This window comes from Urocitellus parryii, chromosome 1 (assembly GCF_045843805.1).
Source record: "Urocitellus parryii isolate mUroPar1 chromosome 1, mUroPar1.hap1, whole genome shotgun sequence".
Taxonomy (NCBI): Eukaryota; Metazoa; Chordata; class Mammalia; order Rodentia; family Sciuridae; genus Urocitellus; species Urocitellus parryii.
The window spans coordinates 188,835,745-188,862,582 of record NC_135531.1 but is presented as its reverse complement, the minus strand read 5'-3'; the positions used below and the strand labels follow the sequence as shown (position 1 = coordinate 188,862,582).

Sequence of the window (26,838 nt, the reverse complement as noted above, 5' to 3'; positions counted from 1 at the left end):
CCACTTATTTTTTTGGTATGGGGGATTGAACCTAGGGACCCTTAGCCACTGAGCCACATCCCCAGCCCTTTTTTTGTATTTTGTTTAGAGACAGTGTCTTACTGAGTTGCTTTGGGCCTCACTAAGTTGCTGAGGCTGCTTTTAAACTTGGGATCTTCCTGCCTCAGCCTATAGATGTACAGGCATGCACCACTGTGCCCAGCTGCCCTAAAATCTTAACATTAATTGGATGAGCCTGCTTGCAGCAATTTTTGAGTATTCCAAGAATGATTTCTGTTAGCATATATTTTAAAACACGTTTGTAAAAATTTTAATGTATGCTAGGATCTGTGCGAGGCGTGGGGAAATATAGATTCAAAACATTCAGTTTCTGCTGATAGGGATTTTATAGTTTCCACAAAAGTCATAGTTTTTACCAGTGTGATACTGCTTTGCTAGGATTTTACATGCTATAATTAAGGCTTATTTATAAGCAGTTTTACAAAGATATGTTTTGTAAAACTGCTTATAAATAAGCCTTAATTTACAAAAATAATTCGGAATTTTGTTATAAGACTGTACCAACAAAGGGTAGTAGGGATATGTGACAAGGTTAGTTTTAGAAATTTTTTGGGTTTTGTTTTGCAATACTAGGTATCCAACCCAGGGCCTCATGCATGTCAGTCAAGTGCTTTACAATTGAGTTACTATATCCCTACTCCTGAAAAAGTTCTATTTATTTATTTGGCATTGGGGGTTGAACCCAGGGGTGCTAAATCACTGAGCCACATCCCCAGGCCTTTTTCTTTGTTTTGATACTGGGTCTTGCTAGTTGCTTAGGGCCTCACCAAGTTGCTGAGGCTGGCCTTCGAATTTGTGATCCTCCTGCCTTAGCTTCCTGAGCCACTGGGATTATAGATTATTATTACCATGCCCAGCTGGAAAAGCATTTTTAAAAACAGATAAACAGTGGGATGCAGTGGTGTACAGCTATAATACCACCTTTTTGGGAGGCAGAGGCTGGAGCATTGAAAATTGAGACCAGCCCGTGCAATTTAGCGAGGCACTGTATCAAGATAAAATTAAATGAAAAAGGGCTGGGGAATGTAGCTGAGTGGTAGGACACTTGCCTAGGATGCCTGAGTCCCTAGGATCAATCCCTGGTATCACACAAGAAAAAAATACAAAATGAAACAACCCAGAAAAATACCATATCCTAATTCACTATAAAAACAATCCATATTTATTGCGACAACTTGGGGAAAAAAGAGAGCAGAAAGATTTTGCCATAATTCTCCACTCTTAATTTTTCACTATATTCCTTTTAATTTTTTGACTTATGCAGACAAGTACACATTTCTTTTTATTTATTTTCTTTTTTTTTTAATATTTATTTAGCTGTAGATGAACACAGAGTATTTTTATTTATTTTTATGTGGTGCTGAGGATTGAACCCAGTGCCTCACACATGCAAGGCAAGCACTTTACCACTGAGCTACAGCCTCAGTCCCTTTTTATTTATTTTCGATGATAAGATATGCCCACCAGGGGGCTGGGGATGTGGCTCAAGCGGTATCCCGCTCGCCTGGCATGCGTGCGGCCCGGGTTCGATCCTCAGCACCACATACCAACAAAGATGTTGTGTCCGCCGAAAACTAAAAAATAAATATTAAAAATTCTCTTAAAAAAAAGATATGCCCACCATGCTGGGTATGGTGGCATATGTCTGTAATCCATATGTCTGTTATCTTGGGAGACTGAGTATCGCAAATTCAAAGCCAGCCTCAACAATTTAGTGAGACCCTAAGCAACTCAGCAAGACCCAGTATCTAACCAAATATAAAAAAAGGGTGGAGAATGTGCCTCAGCAGTAATGCATCCCTGGGTTCAATCTCTAATACCAAAAAAGCAAAAGAAAAAAAAGAAAAAGAAAACAATAACTTACTTGGTATACTATATGAAAATGGAATTCTTCATTAGTGTACAAATGATAAATATTCATGAGAATGTAGAATAAGATGCATGCTTGCATATTCTATTTCTAAGTTCCTTAGATTAAAAAATGAAGAAAAATTCATATATCCTTTAATACCAGATACTCAGGAGGCTGAGACAGAAGAATCACAGTTCCAGGCTGTGCCCTGTTTTAAAGAGGACCAGGAATGTAGCTCAGTAGTAGAGCACTTGCCTAGCATACATGAGGCCCAGGTTCTAGGTCTGGTACTGTCCTTCCCAGTTTCAGAGGTTTTAGTCCATAGATGGCCAACTCCTTCCTCAGGGCCTGAATAAGGTAGGACATCATGGCTGAAGAATGTGGTGAAGGAAAGTAGCGCTGGTCATGATACCAGGATACAGAGAGAAAAGAGTTTCTAATTTTTGTTTGTTTTTTAAAAAATATTTTTAGCTGTAGATGGTTACAATATCTTTATTTTTTTATGTGGTGCTGAGAATTGAACCCAGTCCCTCACACATGCTAGGCAAGTGCTATGCCAGTGAGCCACAACCCCAGCACTAATTTGTAAATAGTTATTTTACAATCTGACTTTTTTCACTTACCATTGTTTAAAAATTTATAAGCATTTTTAATGATTATGTAAAAATCAAAATACATAGTGGTTTATGATCTAGAAATACTGAAGTAGTTTATTTAGTCAGTCTCCAGTGGTTGCTTATGCTCATGAACAGAACTCAAAGACCTTTTTGCAAAACAGAAGTTTTTAGATTATCTCTGGATCTCTGCTCAGTCTTTGGATGGTTTTTGGTAAGTTTATACATAGGTTAAGGTACTTCTGGAAATCACAGCCAGTTGTACCATGGTATATAAATTTTTGCCATTTAGCAAAAATTTCTTGAATGTCAAAAGATTTTAAGTCATTACCATTCTGTACTTGTGCTCTACAAATCTTTATTTATTTATTTATTTATTCATTTATTTATTTATTGAGAGAGAGAGAATTTTTTAATATTTATTTTTTTTAGTTTTCGGCGGACACAACATCTTTGTATGTGGTGCTGAATATAGAACCCGGGCCACACGCATGTCAGGCGAGCGCGCTACCGCTTGAGCCACATCCCCAGTCCTACAAATTTTAAATATTAAGCTATATTAAAGGTCCCGATCCTGTTCCCTCATTTTAGAGATTGAGGAAACAAAGAACCAGAGTTGTCAAAAATTTTCTTCAGTGTGGCAGAGAACCAGGGCTTTGAGCTTTAAGTAAAGCCTTAGATTCCCTCCTTTGCATTTCTTTGTATTCCAGTGATGTTAGGCTGTGTCCCCTTCTTTTGTTGCTTGGGGTTCTGTGGAGGAGTCAGGTGTAGTAAGTAGTAAAGAGTGGTCCAGCCATGTTCTCTATCTTGAACTTAATTCTAGAATAAGACTTGATGAAGGGGTTCTTCTGCTGAAGGGATTTTTTTAAATATTTATTTTTTAGCTGTAGTTGGATACAGTACCTTTATGAAGGAGGTTTTTTTTTTTTTTTGAATTTTTTAATATTTATTTTCTAGTTTTTGGCAGACACAACATCTTTGTTTGTATGTGGTGCTAAGGATCGAACCCGGGCCGCACGCATGCCAGGCGAGCGCGCTACCGCTTGAGCCACATCCCCAGCCCCTATTAAGGAGTTTTAAAAGAGAAAATTCTTGAAGATCTATCCAATTCTATTATTATTACTTGTGGATAGGAAGTACTGTCAAATCCAGTTAATTCTTGTTATTCCTAGCACTAAATTCTATAATGTCACTGTGAACATTTTTTGTAGAAAGGGTTTCATCATGCTGCCTACTGTGACCTTGGAATACTGCCCTGCCTCCCCAGTAGCTGGGACCACACAGTGCCACCATGCTTTCTTTTTCTTTCCCTCCCTCTCCCCCCTCACTCTCCCTTCCTTTCCTTCTTTCTTTTTTTTCTTTCTTAGCCTTGAGCTAAAGGGCACTCAACCACTGAGCCATATCCCAACCCTATTTTATATTTTATTTAGAGACAGGGTCTTTCTGAGTTGCTTAGCTCCTCAAAGTTGCTGAGGCGGAGACAAGATCCTCCTGTCTCAGCCTCCTGAGCTACTGGGATTACAGGTGCCCAGCATCCCCATGCTTTCTTAATGTGAACAGTGAATTAGCAAATGTTTCCCTCTTAGGGAAAATAGAGGGTTAGATTGCTGCAAGCTTCTAGTAACAAGAATATATAACCTTGTTGGGCTGGGACTGTGGCTTAGTGGCAGAGTGCTTGCCTTGCATATGTGAGGCACTAGGTTTGATTCTCAGCACCAACTATCAATAAATAAAATAAAGGTCCATTGACAACTAAAAAATATTAAAAAAATAAGACATTGTTTGTGTGTGCTTGTGTTTAAAGATACCTTATTTACTGTATATTATTGATCCATTAATATTGAACTCATGCTTAACAGCACTTTAACTCATGCCTGAACCAAGCTTATCTAACACACATATTTTATCCATAAAGCACATCACAGCCTTGTTGCTCTTGGTAATATTAGTATTTTAGCAGTAGCTGGGAGGGGCTTTTTAAAAAGCAAAATCACCAAGAAAAAAAAGATACACATTAGACTGCAAAAAGGATATTGTTTACAGAAAAAAGACCTGAAACAAGAAGGTGAAATGTTGTCTTGGTTGACCACTGACTTAGGCTCTGAGCAGCTCAAAGTTTTCACTGCTTTAGTAGATACTTGTGAACATGTGCTTTGTGTGGCAGAATGACTGCTCAAAAACACTGTGAGTGTTGATCTTAGAGTGACAGTTCAATTTTACTAGCAAGGAAAAAAATCTGTAAATTTAGAATCTGTGAATACTTAGGATCCACTGCCACTTGATCATAGAGAAACAATAAAGTAATTTTACTGTTAAACTTTTTTTTTTTTTTTAAGAGAGAGTGAGAGAGGAGAGAGAAAGAGAGAGAGTTTTTAATATTTATTTTTAGTTCTCGGCGGACACAACATCTTTGTTGGTATGTGGTGCTGAGGATCGAACCCGGGCCGCATGCATGACAGGCAAGCGCGCTACCGCCTGAGCCACATCCCCAGCCCACTGTTAAACTTTTAAAAAATATTTATTTGTTTATTTTTTAGTTGTAGTTGGACACAATACCTTTATTTATTTATTTTTATTTGGTGCTGAGGATCGAACCCCAGGCCTCGAACTTGCTAGGTGAGTGCTGTACTGCTGAGCCACAATCCCAGCTCTAAACTTTTTTTTTTTAAACATGAGAATTAAACAGATGCTTCATAAAATATACAGATGGACCAATAAACATGGAAAGGTGCTCAACCTCCTTTGGAATCAAAGATGTACAACTTATATCTTTAATTATTCTCTACAACAGCGTAACTAAAATTCAAGACTCGTAATAGCAATAAAATAAAGAATTTTTAGCAGTATTATTTTCATCATTGTGAATGAGAATTATTCCAAAGTCCTTCAGACATAATAAAATATAAATAATGTTATACTCATTGAGGGAATATTATATATTATATAGAGTGGTTAAAAAAACCTGTATCTGCATGCAATAACACTGGTAGGTCTAACCATTTTTGCTTGTGAATTCCAGAAGTATAAGAAGTCTGTTTTTAAAATTCAAAATCCAAACCTACTTTGAGCCTAATCAGATAAGAGACAAATGACAAAGACCTTATTTCAGATTGGTTCACCAAACCAGTGTACAAAAGAGGGCAGGGCTATACTAAGTGGTAAAACATGGAGCTCATGCTTAGCATGTGTAAGGCTCTGGGTGCACTTTCTATGTGGGTGCGATCACTATCCCTCTCTCCCTCCTTTGCCCCCCCCCCCCCCAAGTCCTCTCCCTGACCACACTCTCACACAGGAACATGAGAAGACAGTGCATGTAGTGATAGGAGTAAAATGATTTAAAAAAAATGGAAAATAATAAACATTCAGTCTTCTTGGTAAATCAAGAAAACTAAAAAGCAAAAGAAGAGATAATATATGTATATGTTTTAACCTGATAGCAATAGAGCAGATTCTTTGACTTTAACAGTTCTTCTTATTTATGATGGAAACATGGTTTTTCAGAAAAAGCTTTATGTACATAGTTCTATTTGATATTTTAGTAGGATATGGTTGAAAACAATTCAAATGTTTAACAAGGGAACATTAAATATGTTAAATCTAATTTGTGGAATATTTAGGAAGCTGTTTAAAACATTGCAAAGATTTGTACAATATGGAAATTTCCTTAAGCTGTACAAATATACATATAATTCACCATTGCAGATACAGTTAGCTAGTGGTGGCACAATATATTTTTTCTTTTCTTTATTTTCCCTGGTAACTTTGTCTTTTAAGTCAATAAACTCATGTTTACTTGCTGGCACTAAAACCTTACACAAAATACACTCAAGTGGCAAGCAGTTATAGTGCAAGGGCTTGTAGGGCAATCCAGATTTACTGAAATACCTGATGCTGAGTTATCCAAAATTGCACAATTAAAACATTTAGTTTACATTTGGCCACCTCAAAGGTGTTGTAACATTGATTCATTAGTTTAAGTACTGTGGCTCCCTGTTGAGTAGATCCAGTCTTTATACCCAAACTTTTAAGCATTTAAGCAACAATGCATTATTAAATAAAACAGCAGTGGTTATTGCGAGTTAGGTATTTTGATCAATTACATGATTAAAATTACCTTTTTTTTTGTACCCAGGAATTGAACAGGGGCACTTAACCACTGAGCCACACATAGCCTCATCCCCTTTTATATTTTATTTAGAGATAGGTTCTCACTAAGTTGCTTAAGGCTTTGCTAAATTGCTGAGGCTGGTTTGAACTCCCAATCCTCCTGTGCTGTATTACAGAAAACCTTTTAGAATGGAAATCTGTTATCTGCTTTAATACTTATTGGTGTTATTTTAATAAGAAAGAAAAGAAAACCTGAATAGTCTTTTCTCTCCTTGAGATGATGTCTTTCTGTGTTGCCCAGGTGGCCTCTAAATCCTGTGCTCAAGTGATCCTAACAGAGAATTACAGAAAGGTGACTTTTATTTGATTTGGCAACCACCCAGTAATGCATAAGTGGTTTATACTGGAACTGCTGGCCACACCAGCAGCCTCATAAGTAGCTGGGATAATAGGCATGTGCCACCATACCTGGCCTGTGATAAAAATTCATAGGAACTAGCAATAAAAGAGATTTTTGTTTTTTTGGCCTGAAAAGAGCACTTAAAAAAATTTGATAGCTATTACCATATAAGAACAAAACAAAACAAGAAAGAAATAAAATTGTCCCTGTTTACATATAATTGTCTTTGTAGAAAAATTGCAAGAAATCTGTAAGAAAGCTTCTAGAATTAATATGTGAGTTTAGCAAGGTTGTAGTGAATATGGACAATATGTAAGAATTAATTGCAGGGCTGGGGATGTGGCTCAAGCGGTAGCTCGCTCGCCTAGCATGCGTGCTGCCCGGGTTCGATCCTCAGCACCACATACAAACGAAGATGTGTCCGCCGAGAACTAAGAAAAAATAAATAAATGTTAAAATTCTCTCTCTCTCTCTCTGTCCCCCTCTCTCTCTCACTCTCTCTTTAAAAAAAAAAAAAAAAGAATTAATTGCAGCTGGGCGTGGTGTTGCATACCTGTAATCCCAGTGATTAGGGAAGCTGAGGCAGGAAGATCACAAGTTTGAGGCCAGCCTCAGCAATTTATTGAGGCCCTAAGCAACTTAGGCCCTGTCTTAAAAAATAAAAAGGATTGGGGGGGTGTGATGTAGTTACTAAGCACCCCTGGATTCAGTCCCCACTACAAAAACAAAAACCAGAAAAAGAATCTTGAAGTAATATTCTCTCGAAATAAAACATTTCTGGCTAACGAGTGGCATTTGTGGCCGATTCTTTAGGTATTAACATCATCTCATATGCAACCTGGTATTATTAAAAAAAAAAAGAATTAATTCCATCTCTGTGTACTGGCAATGAACAGTAGATCTAGAAGTAAGAAAAAAAAAAAAAACAGAACTGCAGATATAGCTCAGTGGTACAGTGCTTGCCTATATGTACGATGTCCTAGATTTGATTCCTAGTGCTACAAAGCGGAAAACTTTAGGTATACAGCTGACAAAATGTACAAAGGATTTAAAACATTGATGAAAGAAATAAGAGAAATCCTAAATAATTGTATAAGTTGTTTGTAAAAATGATGTAATATGTCAGAAAAATGAAGATCGCTGAGACACTGTTTTTTTTCTTTTTTCTTTTTTTTTTTTTGTGGTACCAGGGTTGAATCAAGGGGTGCTTAACCACTGAAACACTTACCAACCTTTTTATTTCTTATTTCTTTAAATTTTTGATAAATTTTTGATACAGGGTCTCACTAAGTTGCTTAGGTAAGCCTTGCTAAATTGCTGAGGCTGGCTTTGAACTTGGAAAATATCTTTTTAGCTTTGACTTCAATAAAGGTTTGTTTGTTTTTTAAAATGCTACCTGGGATTGAACCCAGGGATGCTAAACCACTGAGCCTCAACCCCAGCCCTTTTTATGTTTTATTTAGAGATGGGGTCTCTGAGTTGCTTAGGACCTTGCTAAGTTGCTGAGTCTGTCTTTGAACACAAAATCCTCCTGCCGGGCTGGGGATGTGGCTCAAGTGGTAGCACGCTCGCCTGGAATGCCTGCAGCCCGGGTTCGATCCTCAGCACCACATACCAACAAAGATGTGTCCGCCGAGAACTAAAAAAATAAATATTAAAAATTCTCTCTCTCCCTCTCCTCTCTCACTCTCTCTTTAAAAAAAAAAAAAAAAAAAAATCCTCCTGCCTCAGCATCCTGAGCCCCTGGGATTACATTACAGCATGTTCCACTGGCTGAAGATTTTTTTTTTTTAAAGAGATAATTAAAAGCACAAAATAACAAATTGATACATTGGAGTTCATCAAGATTAAAAATATCTGCTCTTCAGGATTGGCATGGAATGCTTGCTTAGCATACATAAAGCCCTGGCTTCTATCCCCAGCATGCACACAAAGCAAAACAACACAACAACAACAACAACAACAAACCAAACCAAATAAAAAAACTCTGCGCTTTAAAAGATACCAAGAAGAAACTGGGCATGGTAGTATAGGCCTGTAAACCCAGCCACTTGAGAGACTTGAGGCAGGAGGATGGCAAGTTCCAGTAAACACTTAGAAGATACACAATGTTACCTGAGTCTATGGAAAGATACCCAATATTGTATGTTATTAGGGAATTGCAAAATGAAACAACAGGCATGTTGTTTAGTGATACCCTGTTTCAAAATGAAAAATAAAAAAAGAAATTGGGGATGTGGCTCAGTGGTTAAACACCCCTGTGTTCAATCCCTCGTACATAAGTGGGGGAAGAAAAGATACCAAGAAGAGAATGAAAGAAGTGACAGACTGAGAGAAAATATTTGGAAATCACATACCTGACAAAGGGCAGATTACAGATAGAAATTAAAAACTCAACGATAAGAAAATAACAGGCCAGGCTCAGTGGCTCATGCCTGTAATCTCAGAGGCTCAGGGGGCATCGAGGATCTCAAGTTCAAACTCAGCCTCAGCAAATTATTGAGGCCCTAAGCAACATAGCAAGACCCTGTCTCTAAAGTACAAAAAAGGACTGAGGGTATGGCTCAGTGGTTGACTGCCCATGGGGGTTCCATTCCTGGTACAAAGAAAGCAACTCAGTAAAAAATTTGCAGAAGATTTTTGCCAAAAAACATATCCAGAAAGCAAATCAACACAAGAAAAGTTGCAAAAGAATGTGTGACTTTCTTTCTTTTTTTTTCTTGAGGTTCATTTTTTTTTTTTTTAGAGAGAGACAGAATTTTTTAAGAAAAATATTTATTTTTCAGTTTTTCAGCATCTTTGTTTGTATGTGGTGCTGAGGATTGAACCCGGACCGCACGCATGCCAGGCAAGTGCGCTACTGCTTGAGCCATATCCCCAGCCCGAATGTGTGACTTTCTTAAGTCATCAGGGAAATACAAAATGAAACCATGATGAGATCATTACTTGCCTATTAGAAAGGCCAAGAAACAAACAATGCTCTCCTCCCCAGAATGGACAATACCAGTTATTAGGTAACTGGAATTTTCAATTCCAGCTTGGCAGATTTCCATAAGATTAAACATGGAATTTATATGACCTAACAGTTTGAATCCTAGATTTTTCCCTGAGAGATTTATCCCAAACATTACTAAGAGATGTACCCAATACATTTACACCAAAATTAATCTCTTTGCATGTATGTATTTTGTTTTAAAAATATTTATTTTTCAATTGTAGTTGGACACAATACCTTTATTATTCAACAGTTTAATGAATCAATTATCTAGTTAATTTTTAAAAAATTTGTATTTTAGTTGTAGATGAACACATGCCTTTATTTAATTTATTTTATATGGTGCTGAGAATTGAATCCAGTGCCTCACACATACTAAGCAAGCTACAGCCCCAGCCCAATTAATTTATTTTTGACTGGAGATTGAACTCAGGGGTGCTTTCCCACTGAGCTGCACCCCAGTTTGTTCTTTTTTAAAATATTTTTTTAGTTGTAGATGGACACAATACCTGTATTTAATGTATTTATTTTATGTGGTACTGGGGATCGAACTCAGGGCTTCACACATGCGAGGCAAGTGCTCTACCACTGAGTCACAACCCCAGCCCCACCCCAGTTTTTTAAAAAAAATTTGAGACAGTACCTCACTAAGTTGCTGAGGCTAGCCTTGTACTTGGCAGTCCTGCCTCAAACTCCCGGGTTGCTGGGATTATAGGTGTGCATCACCATGGGCAGCACACACCAAAATCTATACACTAATGTTTATAGTAATTTTGTTGAAATTGCAAGACAGTGCAAATATTCTAAATGTCCCTGGTAAATAAATAATAAACTGTGGTAGCTCCACTGCATTCAGCAATAAAAGAAGGGATTTTGGGGGCAGGGCTACTGGAGATTGAACCCAGATATGTTTTACCACTGATCTATAGCCCCAGCTTTTTTTTTTTTTTTAATTTTAAAACAGGATCTCACTAAGTTGTGCTAACTTGCTGAAGCTGACATAGTACTTGCTATTCTCTTCCTCAGCCTCCTGAGCTGCTGGGGTTACAGGTATGTGCCAACCATCTGGCAAGAAAGGAATTATTATTAACAACATTGTGCTAAATGAAAAATGCTAATCTCAAAAGGCTACAGTATGCCGGGCTTGGTGGTGCATGCCTGTAATCCCAGTGGCTCGGGAGGCTGAGGCAGGAAAATCCAGAGTTTAGTGCCAGCCTTAGCAAAAGTGAGATGCTAAATAAAATACAAAATAGGGCTGGGGGTGTGGCTCAATGGTTGAATATCTCTGAGTTCAATCCCCAGTGCCCAACAAAACAAAACAAAACAAAAGGATGCAGTATGTGTGGTTTTATTTGTATGATATTTGATAAAAACAAACTTGATGGTAGGGAACAGGTTAGTGGTTGCTAGAGTTTAGGAATAGTCGTAGGAGATACTTTTCTGTTGAGTTATACCCCAGCCCTATTTATTTATTTATTTATTTTAGCTACACACGACATTATAATGATCTTGGCAATTCATACATTTGAATCATTGGGGTATAATTTCTCATTTTTTCTGATTGTAAGGATTGCAGAATCACACTGTTATACATACAGCTCAATATACATACACCTATATACATACAGCAATCATAATGTCTATTCTATTCTGCTGCCCTTCCTGTCCTTTTTATTTTTTTGAGACAGTGTCTTGCCACATTGCTGAGGCTGGTATCAAACTTTGTGATGCTCCTGCCTGGCTTCCTAAGAGTTAAGATTACAGGTGTGTGTCACCACCCTTGGCTTCTGTTCTGTATCTTTATTGTGGTTGTTCCATGATACTGTACAATTATCAAAATATACATGCACCTAGACATGAACTTAAAAGTGAATTTTATTACATATAAATTTAAATATTACTCAAGATTATGAACAGGCAAGCTATTATATGCAAGGAATGCTTAAAAATAGTCAGGTGCAGGGCTGGGGATATAGCTCAGTTGATAGAATGCTTGCTTCACATGCACAGGGCCCTGGGTTCAATCCCCAGCACCACACACAAAAAAAGTCAGGTGCAGCTGGGCGTGGTGGCACATGAGTGTAATCCCAGAGGCTCAGGAGGCTGAGTCAGGAGGATCCTGAGTTCAAAGCCAGGCTCAGCAATGGTGAGGCACTTAGCAACTCAGTGAGACCCTGTCTCTAAATAAAATACAAAATAGGGCTGGGAATGTGGCTTGGTAGTTGAGTGCCCTGAGTTCAATTTCTGGCGCACTCCCTCCACCCCCACCCCCCAAAAATCAGGTACTATGACACATAACTGTAAATCCAGCTAGCTACTCAGAAATGCTGAGGTAGGAGTTCACAAGTTCAAGGACAGTTTGACAGTTTACTGAGACAGACTCAAAATAAAAAGGGGTGGGGATGTAGATCAGTGGTAGAGTGTCCCTTGGTTTAAAATACAGGAAAGAAGCAAAGGAAAAAACTCTTTTGAACAATAAGAAAACAAATAACAAATAATACATGTCTGTATTTCCAGCAACTCAGGAGGCTGAGGCAGGAGAACCACAAGTTCAAAGCTAGCCTCAGTTACTTAGCCAGGCCCTAAGCAACTTATCAGGACTCTGTCTCAAAAACAAACAAGCAGGGCTGGGGATGTGCCTCAAGTGGTAGCGCGCTCCCCTGGCATGCATGTGGCCTGGGTTCAATCCTCAGCACCACATGTTAAAAAAAAAAAAAAAAGATGTTGTGTCCGCTGAAAAACCAAAAAGTAAATATTAAAATCCCCTCCCCCCTCTCTCCCTCCCTCCCCCCTCCCCCCTTAAAACAAGCAAAGAAAAACCAAAAACCAAAAAAAGGGTGAGGGGCGTTAGGTATGGCTCAATGGCTAAACATATCTTGGTCCAGTTCTCAGTCGAAAAGAAAGAAAAAGAAAGCAAATAAGTTGGTTGTAAAATGGATAAAGATTGAGTAAACACTTTTTTTAAGACAATTATTTTGCTTTGTTTATTTTTTTAAAGAGAGAGAGAGAGAGAGAGAGAGAGAGAATTTTTCAGTATTTATTTTCTAGTTTTCTGCGGACACAACATCTTCATTTGTATGTGGTGCTGAGGATTGAACCTGGGTCGCATGCATGCCAGGCAAGTACGCTACCACTTGAGCCACATCTCCAGCCCGAGTAAACACTTAGAAGATACACAATGTTACCTGAGTCTATGGAAAGATACCCAATATTGTATGTTATTAGGGAATTGCAAAATGAAACAACAGGCATGTAAAAGCCTGTAAGGTTAAATAAAATCTGAAGTACTGGCCACACCAAATCCTGTCAGTTATAAAGAGCAACACAAACCTTTACTTATTGCTTGTGAAAATGTAAAATGGTACAGCCATTTTGGAACACAATTTGGCAGTTTTTTTTTTTTTGTGGGGGGAGGGGGGAACATAACTGAGCATACTCACCATATGGTAGTAACTGTGTTTTTGGTATTTACCTAAAGGAGTTAAAAATAGCCTTCATACAGAAACCAGCACATGAATGTTTATAGCAGCTTGATTCATAACTGCCAGAACTTAGAAATAACCAAAAGGCCTTTCAGAGCTGTGTGTGGTGCTGCACACCTGTAATACCAAGGTGGAAGGATGGCAAGTTTGATGCCAGCATTGGCAGCTTATTGGCTCAAAGCAAATGGGCTGGGGTTGCTGCTCAGTGGTCGAGTGCTTGCCTAGCATGTATAAATTCTTTTGTTCAATCTGTAGTATTGCTGAAAAGCGAAAAAAGTCCTTTAGTAATTTAATGGATGAACAAATTCTGTCATATCCATAACATTGTAAAAGCCTAGAATCCTGGAGGAACCTTAAGAGCATAAGGCTAAGTGAAAGAAGCCAATCTGAAAAGGCTGCATACTGAATAGTTTTAATCCTATGGCTTTTTGGAAAGGGCAAAACTATGGAAACTGAAAAGTAGCCAGAGGTTTGGTGGAGGGAAGGAGGATAAACAGGTAGGGTGCGCAGGATTTAGTCTCCTCTCCTCTTACATACAGAAGAATTCTCCGTGGTAGTTGCCTTCATTTTCTTCTTCTTCATCATCATCATCATCATCATCATCATCATCATCTTCGTCTCCTCTTCTTCCTTTTTTTTTTTCCTCCTCCTCTTCTCCTTCTCTTCCTATTCCTCTTGTGCTGGGGATGGAATCTAGGGCCTCACACACATTAGGCAGGAGGTCTGTCTCTGATCTATACCCCCAGCTCTTTTACACAGGATTTTTAGAGCAGTGAATCTATGCTGTGTGATATCTTGTATGATATAGTAGATATATAGCATTATATACTTGTTAAAACTCAAGGAATGCACACCATGAGTGAACTGTAATGCACATTATGGATGCTGGGTGATAAACAATATATCAGTGTTGGTTCATGGATGATAACATGCACTACTCATGCAGGGATGTCTATTTTTTTGGGGAGAGTATATGGGAACTCTACTTTCTGCTCAGTTTTGCTATGAACCTAAAACTGCTCTAAAACATAGTCTTATGTTAAAAAAAAAAAAAGAAAGAAAAGAATGATAAATTATGTCATTTAGACCTGTTTGCATGACAAACATTTTTCTTGAAAATAAATGAAAGGATTCCATTGCTTCAAGGGAAACAACTGTCAGTATCTGCAGTTATTAAAAAAAAAAGTGAATTTTCAAGATTAGAGTTTTAGAAAGCTTGTTTCTGTCATTGTAAAGTTGATGTTCATAATAATTAATACATTTTATGATGAGTCTAGTGGTGGCTTTAGTCAAGATGATTGTATTTTATAAGAAATGTGCATAGTGGCACATGACACGCCTCTAATCGCAGTGGCTGGGGAGGCTGAGGCAGAAGGATCACGAGTTCAAAGCCAGCTTCAGCTAAAGCGAGAGGCTAAACAACTCAGTAGATCCTGTTTCTAAATGAAATACAAAATAGAGCTGGGGATGTGGCTCAATCCCAAGCTCAATCCCCAGTACCATAAATGAATGAATGAATGAATGAATAAGATGTGACCACAATTGAATGATAAGCGTAATTCTCAGAAATTAGTAAATAATAAATGCATTATGTGGGCTGGGGATGTGGCTCAAGCGGTAGTGCGCTTGCCTGGCATGCGTGTGGCCCGGGTTCGATTCTTAGCACCACATACAAACAAAGATGTTGTGTCCACCCATAACTAAAAAATAAATATTAAAAAAAAATAAAAAATAAATGCATTATGTTACAAAATCATGAGTGGGTAAAAAAGTTCTATTCAAATTATAAGATAAAGTAGTGTATTTTAATGTAACTATAAAAAGTTTATTAATAGGCTGGCGATGTGGCTCAAGCAGTAGCGCGCTTGCCTGGCATGCCTGTGGCCCGGGTTCGATCCTCAGCACCACGTACAAACTAAGATTTTATGTCTGCCGAAAACTAAAAATAAATAAATAAATAAATAAATAAATAAATATTAAAATTCTCTCTCTTTCTCAAAAAAAGCTTGTTAATAGAATTTCAGATGATATGATGTAGTTAATGTTTAATAATTATCACTTGTCAAGTTTTTTTTTTGAATAGCAAAGAGTTTCTACAATAACTTTACCACTGAGCCACATCCCTAGCCTTTTTTGTATTTTATGTCAGGACAGGGTCTCACTGAGTTACTTAGGGCCTCGATAAGTTGATGAGGCTTGTTTGAACTAGCAGTCTGAGCCACTGGGATTACAGGTGTGTACCACCATACCTGGCTTCGTATAGTTTTATGTGTCACAAATAATATTGCCAGTGGTGAAGCCAGTTGCGAGAAGGTAGCTGTTTTTAATTGAAGTAGATCTTAAAACATTTCACAAAAATGTGAAAAATAATGCTGATTTAATTGTTTTTAGGGAAGGGAAGATAGTCACTATAAGATTAAAATGGACTTACTATAAAAATTATAAAATGAATCAGTAACAATTTTATTTATTAACCATCGTTTTTTGAACTCAGTGTCACTTTATCACTGAGCTACATCCCCAGGGTTTTTTTTTTTTTTTTTTTTTTGGTACCAGGATTGAACTCAGGGGTACCCAACCACTGAGCCATATCCCTGGCCCTATTTTATATTTTATTTAGAGACAGGATCATGAGTTGGTTAGCACCTTGCTTTTGCTGAGGCTGGCTTTGAACTCAAAATCCTCCTGCCTCAGCTTCCCCAGCTGCTGGGAGGCCTGAATTACTGAGGCTGACCTTGAATTTGAGTCTCTTGCCTGAACTTCCTGAGTCTCTGGTGGTTCCAGGTGCATGCTACCATGCCCTGCTTATTACAATTTTAATTACTAATATGGCAAATATCTATAAATACCACAGTAAGCAAAAATTCGGCAGGGATTTTCAATTTTTAAGGGTGAAGGGAGCCTGGCTAGGATTATATCTCAGTAGTAGAGCACTTGCCTACCTTACTGGGGGCCCTGACTTCCAGGCCCCATCTTCACCCCCACTGGTGGGGGGGGGAAGAAGGGGGACCTAAGATGATACAAGTTTAATGACTTACTCTCATAGGGAAACTCTTTCAGAAGTAACCTAAAGTACTTAATCCAGAGGTTCCCAATTTTTTTTGCACTTTAAAATCACTTTGGAAGTCTTTAAAAAGTATCTGCTGCCCAGTTCATACCCCTTGTCATTAAATCAGAATGAAAATGGCTTGCTTTATTTACTTATTTATTAGATTGTGGTTTGATTGCAACTTGTAGCAAAATTTGGAGACTGCTGGCTTTGACTCAGACTTTTATGTTTGCATTTTTATTCCTGATTTTGGAGGTGACTTTATGGTTTAATTACCTTATTTAGAAAATATTACATAGTTTTTATCTGGTTTTTGCTGAGGCAAATTCAGAAATCCCTTGAGAATTAATTTGTCACTTTTTTTTTTAAACCTCTCAGCTACCTGTCCAGCCTCCCAGCCTCCTTTGCCCAGTTTTTATTGGCTAAAACAGGTGTTAAAATACAATCCAGTTAAGAAAAATAGTGTAAGATGGAAAACCTTGCTTTGCATGCTAATGAAAGGGAATAAAACCATACCCAGTAATCCACTGAAAACTGTTGGTGGTACAGATTTCTCTATTACAGAATTGCACTTGAAATACTGAGTTGTTACTTATATTTAAGAAGTCTGATTTATTATAAGTTGAGCTTTTGAAATGGCACATTAAAGTCATTGTTAAAGCCCAAGTTCAAAGTAACATGCAGAATATTGACATTCATTTGATGTACATATTATACAGACTTCCTTCAGTTTTACTTGTACTCGCTTGTATGTGTGCATACAGTTCTGTAGTTTTATCATATGGATTATATGTTCTGATTTGTTTTATTGTATATTTGTGTATCTGTTACCATAGTCTAGTTTAACAGTTCATTACTACAAGAGATCTTTTGTAACCACACCTGTGTACCATTTCTGACTCCTGGTGACCACTAGTCCTTCCCCCATTTCTGCCATTTCTTCATTTCATAAATGTCATATAAATGAAAGCATATGACTTTTGCATAGATTCATGTATCTACTATCACGATCAAGATATAGAATTGTAAAAACTTTTAAAGACTTAAACAGCTTCCTTGTTGTCATTTAAAAGACTAAATATTCTACTAATTTTTTCAGCCTCTATATTATTAAATGTTTGTACTTTGAAGAGAAAAAAATATTGATCATTTTGTTACTGGCCTAGTCCTAGTCATGTAGATCCCTCAATGTTCAGTGATATATTAGGCATCAGATTTCTTTTAGGAAAAAAATTTTAAAAAATCTCTTTTAGGTTAGATTCTCAGGCCAGAACCTAATGTACTGGAGATAATCTAAAACAGAGGTTCCTAGGCTGAGGTTCTAAAACTGGGGGCCAGGAATTTAATGTTAGTGTGAATGTCAAAACTTTCATCATTATTTTTTAAAAATATTATTTAGTTGTCAATGGATCTTTATTTTGTTTATTTATATGTGGTGCTGAAAATTTATATGTGGTGCTGAAAATCGAACCCAGTGCCTCACATAGGCAAGTTCGGTATCACTGAGCCACAACCACAGTCCAACTTTCATTGTTTTTAAGAGCACTACAGTGATTGTATTTGTTATCCTAGCAAGTTAATAAACTACTAATCTGGGCTGGGGTTGTGGCTCAGTGGCAGAGAGCTTGCCTCTCACATGTGAGGCACTGGGTTTGATCCTCAGCACCACACAAAAATTATATATATATATAAATAAAGATGTTGTCCATGTATAACTAAAAAATACTAAAAAAAATAAACTACGAATCTGCTTTCAGTTAAAACTCTGTTATCTTAGTTTTAGAAAACAAGCTTACTTGTGTTGACCAGATGCTTTGATTAGTAGAAATTTTGGATTTGATAACTGGTGTCATAGTTACTATGGGCTAGGCACTGTGCCCATACTAGATAGAGGTTATATGTGGTTTTCTTTGGCTTATTAATGTACAGTGGTAGCAGAAATTAAGAACAGTTCTTTTCTTTCAAATGTGCACTATTCATATATTCTATTTTTTTTAATCTTCAAGGTTGCTTGTCAACCCTTTTGATTTTAAGAACCACCAATAGGATATAATTTTTGGTTTAAAGAAAAATTGCTACTTTATACTTCAGGCCTGTTTATGATCCTTCAGGGTGTGGGGTTTTTGGCTTTGTTTTGTTTTTGAAGCCAGAGCCTCATCTCTAACCTCAATTTACTTGAAAGCTCATTGTACTAAATTGTATGAAGCAGTTAATAAGTTGATTTTGGATCACATTTGTGGAATTAGTTGATTTTTAGCTAGGTCATTTTACTATAAGAAATATACCGTATTCCTGTTTTTAGTTGGAGTGTATTCTAGCTCTAGTATATTTTGAAGTCAGATATTGTGATGCCTACAGCATTGCTTTGGCTTCTCTGGGTCTTTTATTCAAATAAATTTTAGGACTTTTTTTGTTATAGTTCTGTAATAATGTCATTGGTATTTTGATGGGAATTACATTGAATCTCTATATTGCTTTTGGCAGTATGGCCATTTTAACAGCATTAATTCTGCCTGTCCGTCAACATGGAAGATCTTTTCATTTTCTTGTGTCTTTTTCTAGTTTGAATTATCTTTGTTAAGAATACTTTCCTATTCAATCTAAGTTATCCCCAAAGTTGAGGTTTTGTTAGTCCTTGTATGTAGGTTTTGTTACCTTAACTAGATGTTTAGGTTCTATAAATGAGTGAATTGTTTAGCATTTTCTAAAATGTGAAAGTTGTCATGACTTTTTTTGAGGTGGCAGTGGTGCTTGTTTTTGATACTGGGAATTTAACCCAGGGGCACTTTTCCACTGAGCCATATCCCCAGCTCCCCGCCCCCCCTTTTGAGATAGGGTCTTGCTAAGTTTCTAAGGCTGGTCTTGAACGTGTGATCCTTCTATCTTAGCTTCTTGAGTTGTTGGGATTACATGCGTGTGCCGCTGTGCCCAGCTGTCCTAACTTTTCTTTTAAGAAAAGCATTTACATTTTTGCCCATCCAGTTTTATATTCAACTGTAAATCATAGTATATGACTGTGACTGTAAAAAGAAAAAAAAAGGTACTTTGTGAGTAGTTGGGACTAGAAGCAAAATTATAATGCAGACGTGGACTTGAGCACACGATCATGGATAATTAAGTGTGTTTTCCAATTTGTTCAGTAGATTAGTCACTAGATTGCCTAAAGGAATAAGTATTTCATACAAAACAGTATCTTTGAGTGAAAAGAGTCCTTGAGGTTATCTATAGTAGCCTCAGTTTTACAAATTTGCCCCATAACTTAATGGTTTGCACGGTGTGGAGCTGAAGCATATAAAGCATATATGAAGCCTGATCACTGTATGGTGAGGTGGTTTGTTTTTGTTTAATTTAGGGGTGACTCTTCATTTGAAATGCAATTGTATTTTTTTCTTTTCTTCATGCCGAATCTATTTCTGGAATACAAGTAGTACTTGGGTATTTAGGGAAAAGTTTTTCTGTATATGTTTATGTATTTATTTTTATGTGGTGCCCAGAATCTAACCTAGTGTCTCACACGAGCTAGGCAAGTGCTCTACCACTGAGCTACGATCCCAGCCCTCAAGAAAAAGTTAAAGGCCTTTTTTTTAGTACAGTTTTTCTGGTGGTGGTGGTGGGGGTCAGTACTGGGGATTGAATCCAGGAGCACTGAGCCACATCCCCAGCCCTATATATAGAGACAGGGTCTCACTGAGTTCTTAGTGCCTTGCTATCGCCGAAGCTGGCTTTGAACTCATAATCCTCCTGTCTCAGCTTCCTTAGTCACTGGGATTACAGGTGGGCACCACCTTGCCTGGCTCAATGCAAGTTTTACTCAACAAATTGTTTTGCATTTGACCTCAGTCATTTTCCTCATATTTGTACAGAAGAGGTTTTAATTGTATCTCTGTTTTATACCTAGTAACTGTTTTCAAATGTATAAGTGGTCTCTGCCACTCATTTCATATTTATTTTAAGTAGATTGATTGAAAAGTAAAGAAGATATATGTTATAAAAGGGGGAAAATCATTAAAAAATGTGCATTTAAAAATGTTTTCATGGGCTGAGGATGTTGCTCAGTGGTAGTGCTTGCCTAGCAAGTGCAAGGCCCTGGGTTTGATCCTTAGTACTTGCTGGAAGGAGATTGCTGATATTGAATGAAAGTACTTTTTTCCTGTCCTAGTGTACTAGAAGGAAAACATCACCATGGCCACAGAAATTGGTTCTCCTCCTCGTTTTTTCCACATGCCACGGTTCCAACACCAGGCACCTCGACAACTGTTTTATAAGCGACCTGACTTTGCACAGCAGCAAGCAATGCAGCAGCTTACCTTTGATGGAAAACGAATGAGAAAAGCTGTAAACCGAAAAACCATAGACTACAATCCATCCGTAATTAAGTATTTGGAGGTAAGATAACCAAATTTTGGTTTCTTGAAAGTTGCCTGAATGTAGAGAAGTAAGTATACTTGTATTGCTTGAATTAGTTGGGTGAACTGGAATTTCAGACGAAGCCACATAAAAAGGGCCTCACTTTACCTCAATTCACTTTTTTTTTTTTTTTTGAGAGAGAGAGAGAGAGAGAGAGAGAGAGAGAGAGAGAATTTTTAATATTTATTTTTTAGTTCTCGGCAGACACAACATCTTTGTTGGTATGTGGTGCTGAGGATCGAACCCGGGCCGAACGCATGCCAGGCGAGCGCACTACTGCTTGAGCCACATCCCCAGCCCTCAATTCACTTTTTAAAAAATTGGTGCATGAGTAATCTTTTGCAAAATTATTTAAGGTAGAACTTCACTTTAGAAATTGACTTTGTTCTCAGACTGGGGTTGTGGCCAAGTGGTAGAGTGTTCGCCTAGTATGCATGAGTCACTGGGTTGCATCCTCAGCACCACTTAAATATAAAGATATGATAAATATTGAGTTTGTTCTCAAAGTTCATAACAGATCAAAATAAGGTACTTTAATATTCAGGCCAACCTTAAAGCATTTGTTAAACCTCCAGTGTATATGAAATAATAAGAGACTTCTAGTTGTAAAAAGGACTCTAATTAAGGTTGAGATCCTATTATAGGGTGGAAGCAACTCTGAGATGGTAAATAAAAGCAAGGTAGGGGTCAGCCTAAACTTCTATCAGCCCTACTTTTTTTCTTATTCTTTATTTTCCTTAACTTTCTAACATTACTGTTAATATTGATTAGTTTTTGGTCTGCTCTGGATTCTGTTTTAGAAAATAACTTTTTTGGGGGCTGGGGATGTGGCTCAAGTGGTAGCGCGCTCGCCTGGCATGCGTGTGGCCCGGGTTCGATCCTCAGCACCACATACCAACAAAGATGTTGTGTCTGCCGAGAACTTAAAAAAAAAATATTAAAAATTCTCTCTCTCTCTCCCTCCCCCCCCCCCCAAAAAAAAAGAAAATAACTTTTTTTTTTTTTTTTTGGTGGTTCTGGGATTGAACCCATGGCCTCATACATGCTAGGCAAGCACTCTGCCACTGAGCTACACCCCCAGCCCTTAGAAAATAACATTTTTTGTTTTCTCCTCATTTAATATACCTTACATTTTGTTAATAATTAATTTCACATTGATAATGAGACCTATACTTATTAACTGATCTGTTTGTTTATTTTAACAGAATAGAATATGGCAAAGAGACCAGAGAGATATGAGGGCAATTCAGCCTGATGCAGGTTATTATAATGATGTAAGTATAAGACAGGTCATATAAGCTGAATAAAAATTTCTTTGCTTTGACATTTAAGCCTAAAAATAGGTGAATTCAAGTTCACAATGTTCTTTTCTTTCTGCATTTTTATAATTATACTAAAAGGTTTCTGAAAGGGTAATGTAACACATTTGTATGAATCATGGATTATATTTTGTCTCTATTTAAATATTTCTTTTATTAAAAGACATGATGGATGAACTGTTGATTTGGGATGTAAAGCACTGTTCAACAAAATATTGAACCAAAAGTCTTGTAATAGGAAAGTTAATTTAAGACTTGAAACTTAAAATTTCGAAATTTTAAACTTTAAACCAGTGTGAACATGTTTAATGGGGTTGACTTTAAGGAGTAATCAAGAACATCTGATAATCTGTGATGGGTTTTGTTTAATAATAACTGGTGTTTACCCTCCCATATCTCACTTTTCTTCTTTTAATTAACACAAACTAGTTATATTACAATAGTGGGGTTTTTCTGAGTACCAGGGATTGAGCTCAGGGGGTGCTCAACCACTGTGTAGCCACATCCCCAGTCCTTTTTTGAACTTTATTTAGAGACAAGGTCTCACTGAGTTGGTTAGTGCCTCCCATTTGCTGAGGCTGGCTTCGAACTCACAATCTTCCTTTTATTACAATAGTTTTTAAAAAGTCTTGTAGTCCTGAATTCATCCTTTACCCTCCCCTCCCACCTCTTCTTTCCCAAAAGTGTTTTACCACTGAGTTGCACCTCCAACTCATTTTATTTTTTAAATTTTGAGACAGGGTCCCCCTAAGTTGCCCAGGCTGCCCTAAGATTTGTGATCCTTTTGCCTCTCGGGCATTTGGAATTAAATGTGTGAGCCACCAAGCCTGCTCTGAATTTTAGATGCTGAAATTACCTTGCCATGGCATGGTTTCTGCCCTGAGTGTAATCAGGACTTCTGAAAACACAGTTTTCTTGTTTTGCAGCTGGTTCCACCTATAGGAATGTTAAATAATCCTATGAATGCAGTAACAACAAAATTTGTTCGGACATCAACAAATAAAGTAAAGTGTCCAGTATTTGTTGTCAGGGTAAGTATTCTGTTGGATATTTATTTATGTTTTGAAAAATTAATCCTGTGTTAGTCTGCGAATGTATTTGACAAAACAAAAATCAAACATTAACTTAAATGTGGGTCTGGGATAATAATTAGTTTATTTTACATAAATTTTATCTTGAAATAATTATTTATCCAAAGTGTCCACATTTAGTAAACTGACTTTTCAGTTTCAATTGTTTTTCTTCATATTGCAGTTTCCTTAGATATAAAGTTACAGACTTATCCTTCAATAAGAATGCTTTTGTTACTTTAGAAAAGCAGCACCCCGAGTAAATGAAAAATCCCTAGGTGTTAATAGTTACAAGGAAGGAAAATGCATGAATGTAACTGAAGAATTGTGTGGTTCATACTTGTCAGCTCCATGAAGGAATATAGTAGATGCTCAATACACTTTCACTGGAAAAAAATTAAAAAAAAAATTATTTTGTAGTTGTAGATGGACAGCATACCTTTATTTTATTTGTTTATTTTATGTGGTGCTGAGGATTGAACCCAGTGCCTCACACATACAAGGCAAGTGCTCTGCCACTGAGCTACAGCCCCAACAACGAAATTTTAAAATATAGTTTTACAGTCAGTCATTAATTCACATGGCTTAAAAATTTAAAATTTTGAGGGATTTGTAGTAAAACATTTTCTCATCTCCATTTTCCAGGCATTCAGTTAATATTCCTGTAGATGATAGCATAATAATATTCTTTGTATTTTGATTATTCCATTTCCTAAAAATGTACTTGTTGATTAGCTGTATTCAGAGTTGTACAATGATTAATAGTCAACATTGAGCAAACAACAATTGAAAAATAAAGTACGGGCGGGGGGAGAAGAAAAAAGAGTCATGACAGACATTAATGGCAAATTAAAAGAATAAGCAGATTTGATATAAGAGGTGTGCAGATAGAAAGGAGACCTGGGAGGGATTGAAAGATGCTATTTTGAGCTACATAGAAATTGTTGCAGTTGGTCTTAAGCCTCCTATTTGCTTTAGATACCATTATTATATCATTAAAGATCATTTTTGTGTAAGTAGAACCAACTAGTATATAGTATTTTTTTTTATCAAGAGATTTGGTCAGTGGGTTGTACTGTACAGCTAATTTTAATATCCTTCTTTTAAAAAGAAAATACAGAAAACCATCTTGAAATAAAATTCAAGCAGCCTAAAGATATTAAGAAATGAACACTGCAGTTTCTGTATCTAAAGTTTAGTTGTAAGCATTGTTGACTGATAGTAATGGGAAAGTAGGCAGATTTCATTCATAATAATCATAAATCTTGATTTATGATTTATATAGATAAGCAATAAAACCTCAAATTGTCACATATTTGTGTAATCTACCAAATAGTGTTCATTTTATGTATTTTGTCTTGCTATTTCTATAGGTTTACTTCTATTTTTCAAGTCCTTGACATACTTTTTGTTTTAAAAAATAGGATTGTTATTTTGAGATTTTATTTATTTACATCCTGTAAGGAAAATTAGTTTGTAATCCATTGTATAGACTGGGAAAAACAAAACAAAAAGAACATTGTGAATGTTTTGAGTTATGTAGCTCATCACAGATTTGGTTCAGTATGCATATTGTAAATTAAAACATTTGTAATATTAGTTGTGGTTTTAATGGTTTGGGAGTAGATCAGCATAAGATTTGGCACTGTGAATGGCAGAGAGCTTAACCCAATATTTTGAGTATGTTTATTTGTAGAAGACATTTGGTACCCTTAACTTGGTACTTACTATTATCTTGTTATTTAAAAAAAAAAATTTTTTTTAAAAATAAAATCTTGATAACTTTCTGCCTGCATTAGTTGTGTAGCAGTTCTAAGACATCAACTCTTTCATTAGTTGTTGAATTTTTTTGGTGACCAACAACCTTATTTATGTTAATCTACTATGTAGCCTAGGAATATGGTGCATTTTATTTTGAAATGCTTTTTAGAGTACATAGGTGCTTGTAATTTAGTGTGTATTTGTTTCTTCATAATGTACTTTCCCCGCATGGTGTCAATACAGATTCTTTTCTGACAAAATACTTGCTTATAAATGGAGCTCCACTAAGTGAAAGTATTGTCAACTTAATATTGATTACTTGATGTGTTAAAAAAAAAAAAAAAAACCTTTGTAAATTAAAAAAAAAAAAAATGAGTGAAGTTGCCCATGTGTAACCTGTCATTTTTTTCCTCCTCCACAGTGGACTCCAGAAGGAAGACGGTTGGTCACTGGAGCTTCTAGTGGAGAGTTCACATTGTGGAATGGACTCACTTTCAATTTTGAAACAATATTACAGGTAATACTAATCAGTTGGTAGCTCATGCTGTGGTACTGTAAGGAATCTGAGATTGGCACTTACTCGCATTGTGAAAGTTTACAGTTGGATGATTTATTGCTGAGTTAATACATGCTCCTATAAGCCTTTGGTCATATGTTATTTGAGATAGTAACTTACAGATATTTTCTTTTTTCCCAGGCTCATGATAGCCCAGTGAGGGCCATGACTTGGTCACATAATGACATGTGGATGTTGACAGCAGACCATGGAGGATATGTGAAATATTGGCAGTCGAACATGAACAACGTCAAGATGTTCCAGGCACATAAGGAGGCGATTAGAGAGGCCAGGTTTATACACAATATACCATTTTCTGTAGTCCCTATTGTCATGGTTAAATTATTCTCTAAGTGTATTCTGGGTGCAGAGATGCATGGGCTCTGTCAGATTCTGGGAAACTTTCTGCACCCTATAAACACAATATTTTTCCTTGTTTTCACACATTCACCATTTTGCTGGCACCTTTCTGAAGTAGTGTTGTCCTGGTATCAGCCTTTGCAATATGTTAGAGATGTATTGTCTGCCGCATTTTGCACTGGTTTTCTCTTTTCATTTATGGTTAATAATGTGTATACGTTATTCCTTTTTATTATCTACTGTGTAAGACAAGAATATTTCATTCCAAATAAAGAATTCAGTCTTTAATCATACAACTGAATAAAATCTAAAGCCTTCAGAAAACACCTTCAGAATTCACACAAATTACAAGAAAAAAAGGCTTAAGTGAAGACCTGGTTGGCTTGGCTATGCCATGACTTCAAAAGCGAAGTATAGGACTATAAACCCTCACAGATAACTCTCTGGATGTGGCAAACATTAATGGGTTAATGAATGGGTTCTTCAAGCTTTGCAGCTCTAAGCAGACCTTTGTCAAGAAGACTCTAGGACCTTTTCTTCTGATTCTCTGTTAACATCAGCTGTGCAAATGTATAATAAGTGGAGTTTAATATTTTCAGTGAGTTGTATGTTTTACATATCAATGAGATATGTATAGTAAAACTGGGGGAAAAAGTTACAAAAAGAAGCCTGAAGAATTGCTGCAGCCTCAGAATAAAGTTAAGCAGCATTCTTTAAGGTTGTGCCACCTATGTGTGAGAGGAGGTTGACTCTATGGAAACACCATCCACTGCAGTCACTTGTTTCTATTTTCAGAATCACAAAAA

At 36.8% G+C, this 26,838-nt stretch overlaps 1 protein-coding gene across 6 annotated transcripts in view; it reads left to right on the top strand.

Moving 5' to 3' along the window:
• The window catches only part of Wdr33 (WD repeat domain 33), a 111,912-nt gene that overhangs the window by 22,442 nt on the left and 62,632 nt on the right, over positions 1-26,838 (top strand). For all 6 annotated transcript variants that reach the window (XM_026388154.2, XM_026388145.2, XM_077802373.1 and 3 more), the window contains exons 2-6: positions 20,719-20,945; positions 22,172-22,240; positions 23,212-23,316; positions 25,538-25,633; positions 25,814-25,965. In XM_026388154.2, the coding sequence (XP_026243939.1) occupies positions 20,742-20,945; positions 22,172-22,240; positions 23,212-23,316; positions 25,538-25,633; positions 25,814-25,965 (626 nt within the window). In that variant the 5' untranslated portion in view covers positions 20,719-20,741. The remainder of the gene's footprint in view (positions 1-20,718; positions 20,946-22,171; positions 22,241-23,211; positions 23,317-25,537; positions 25,634-25,813; positions 25,966-26,838) is intronic.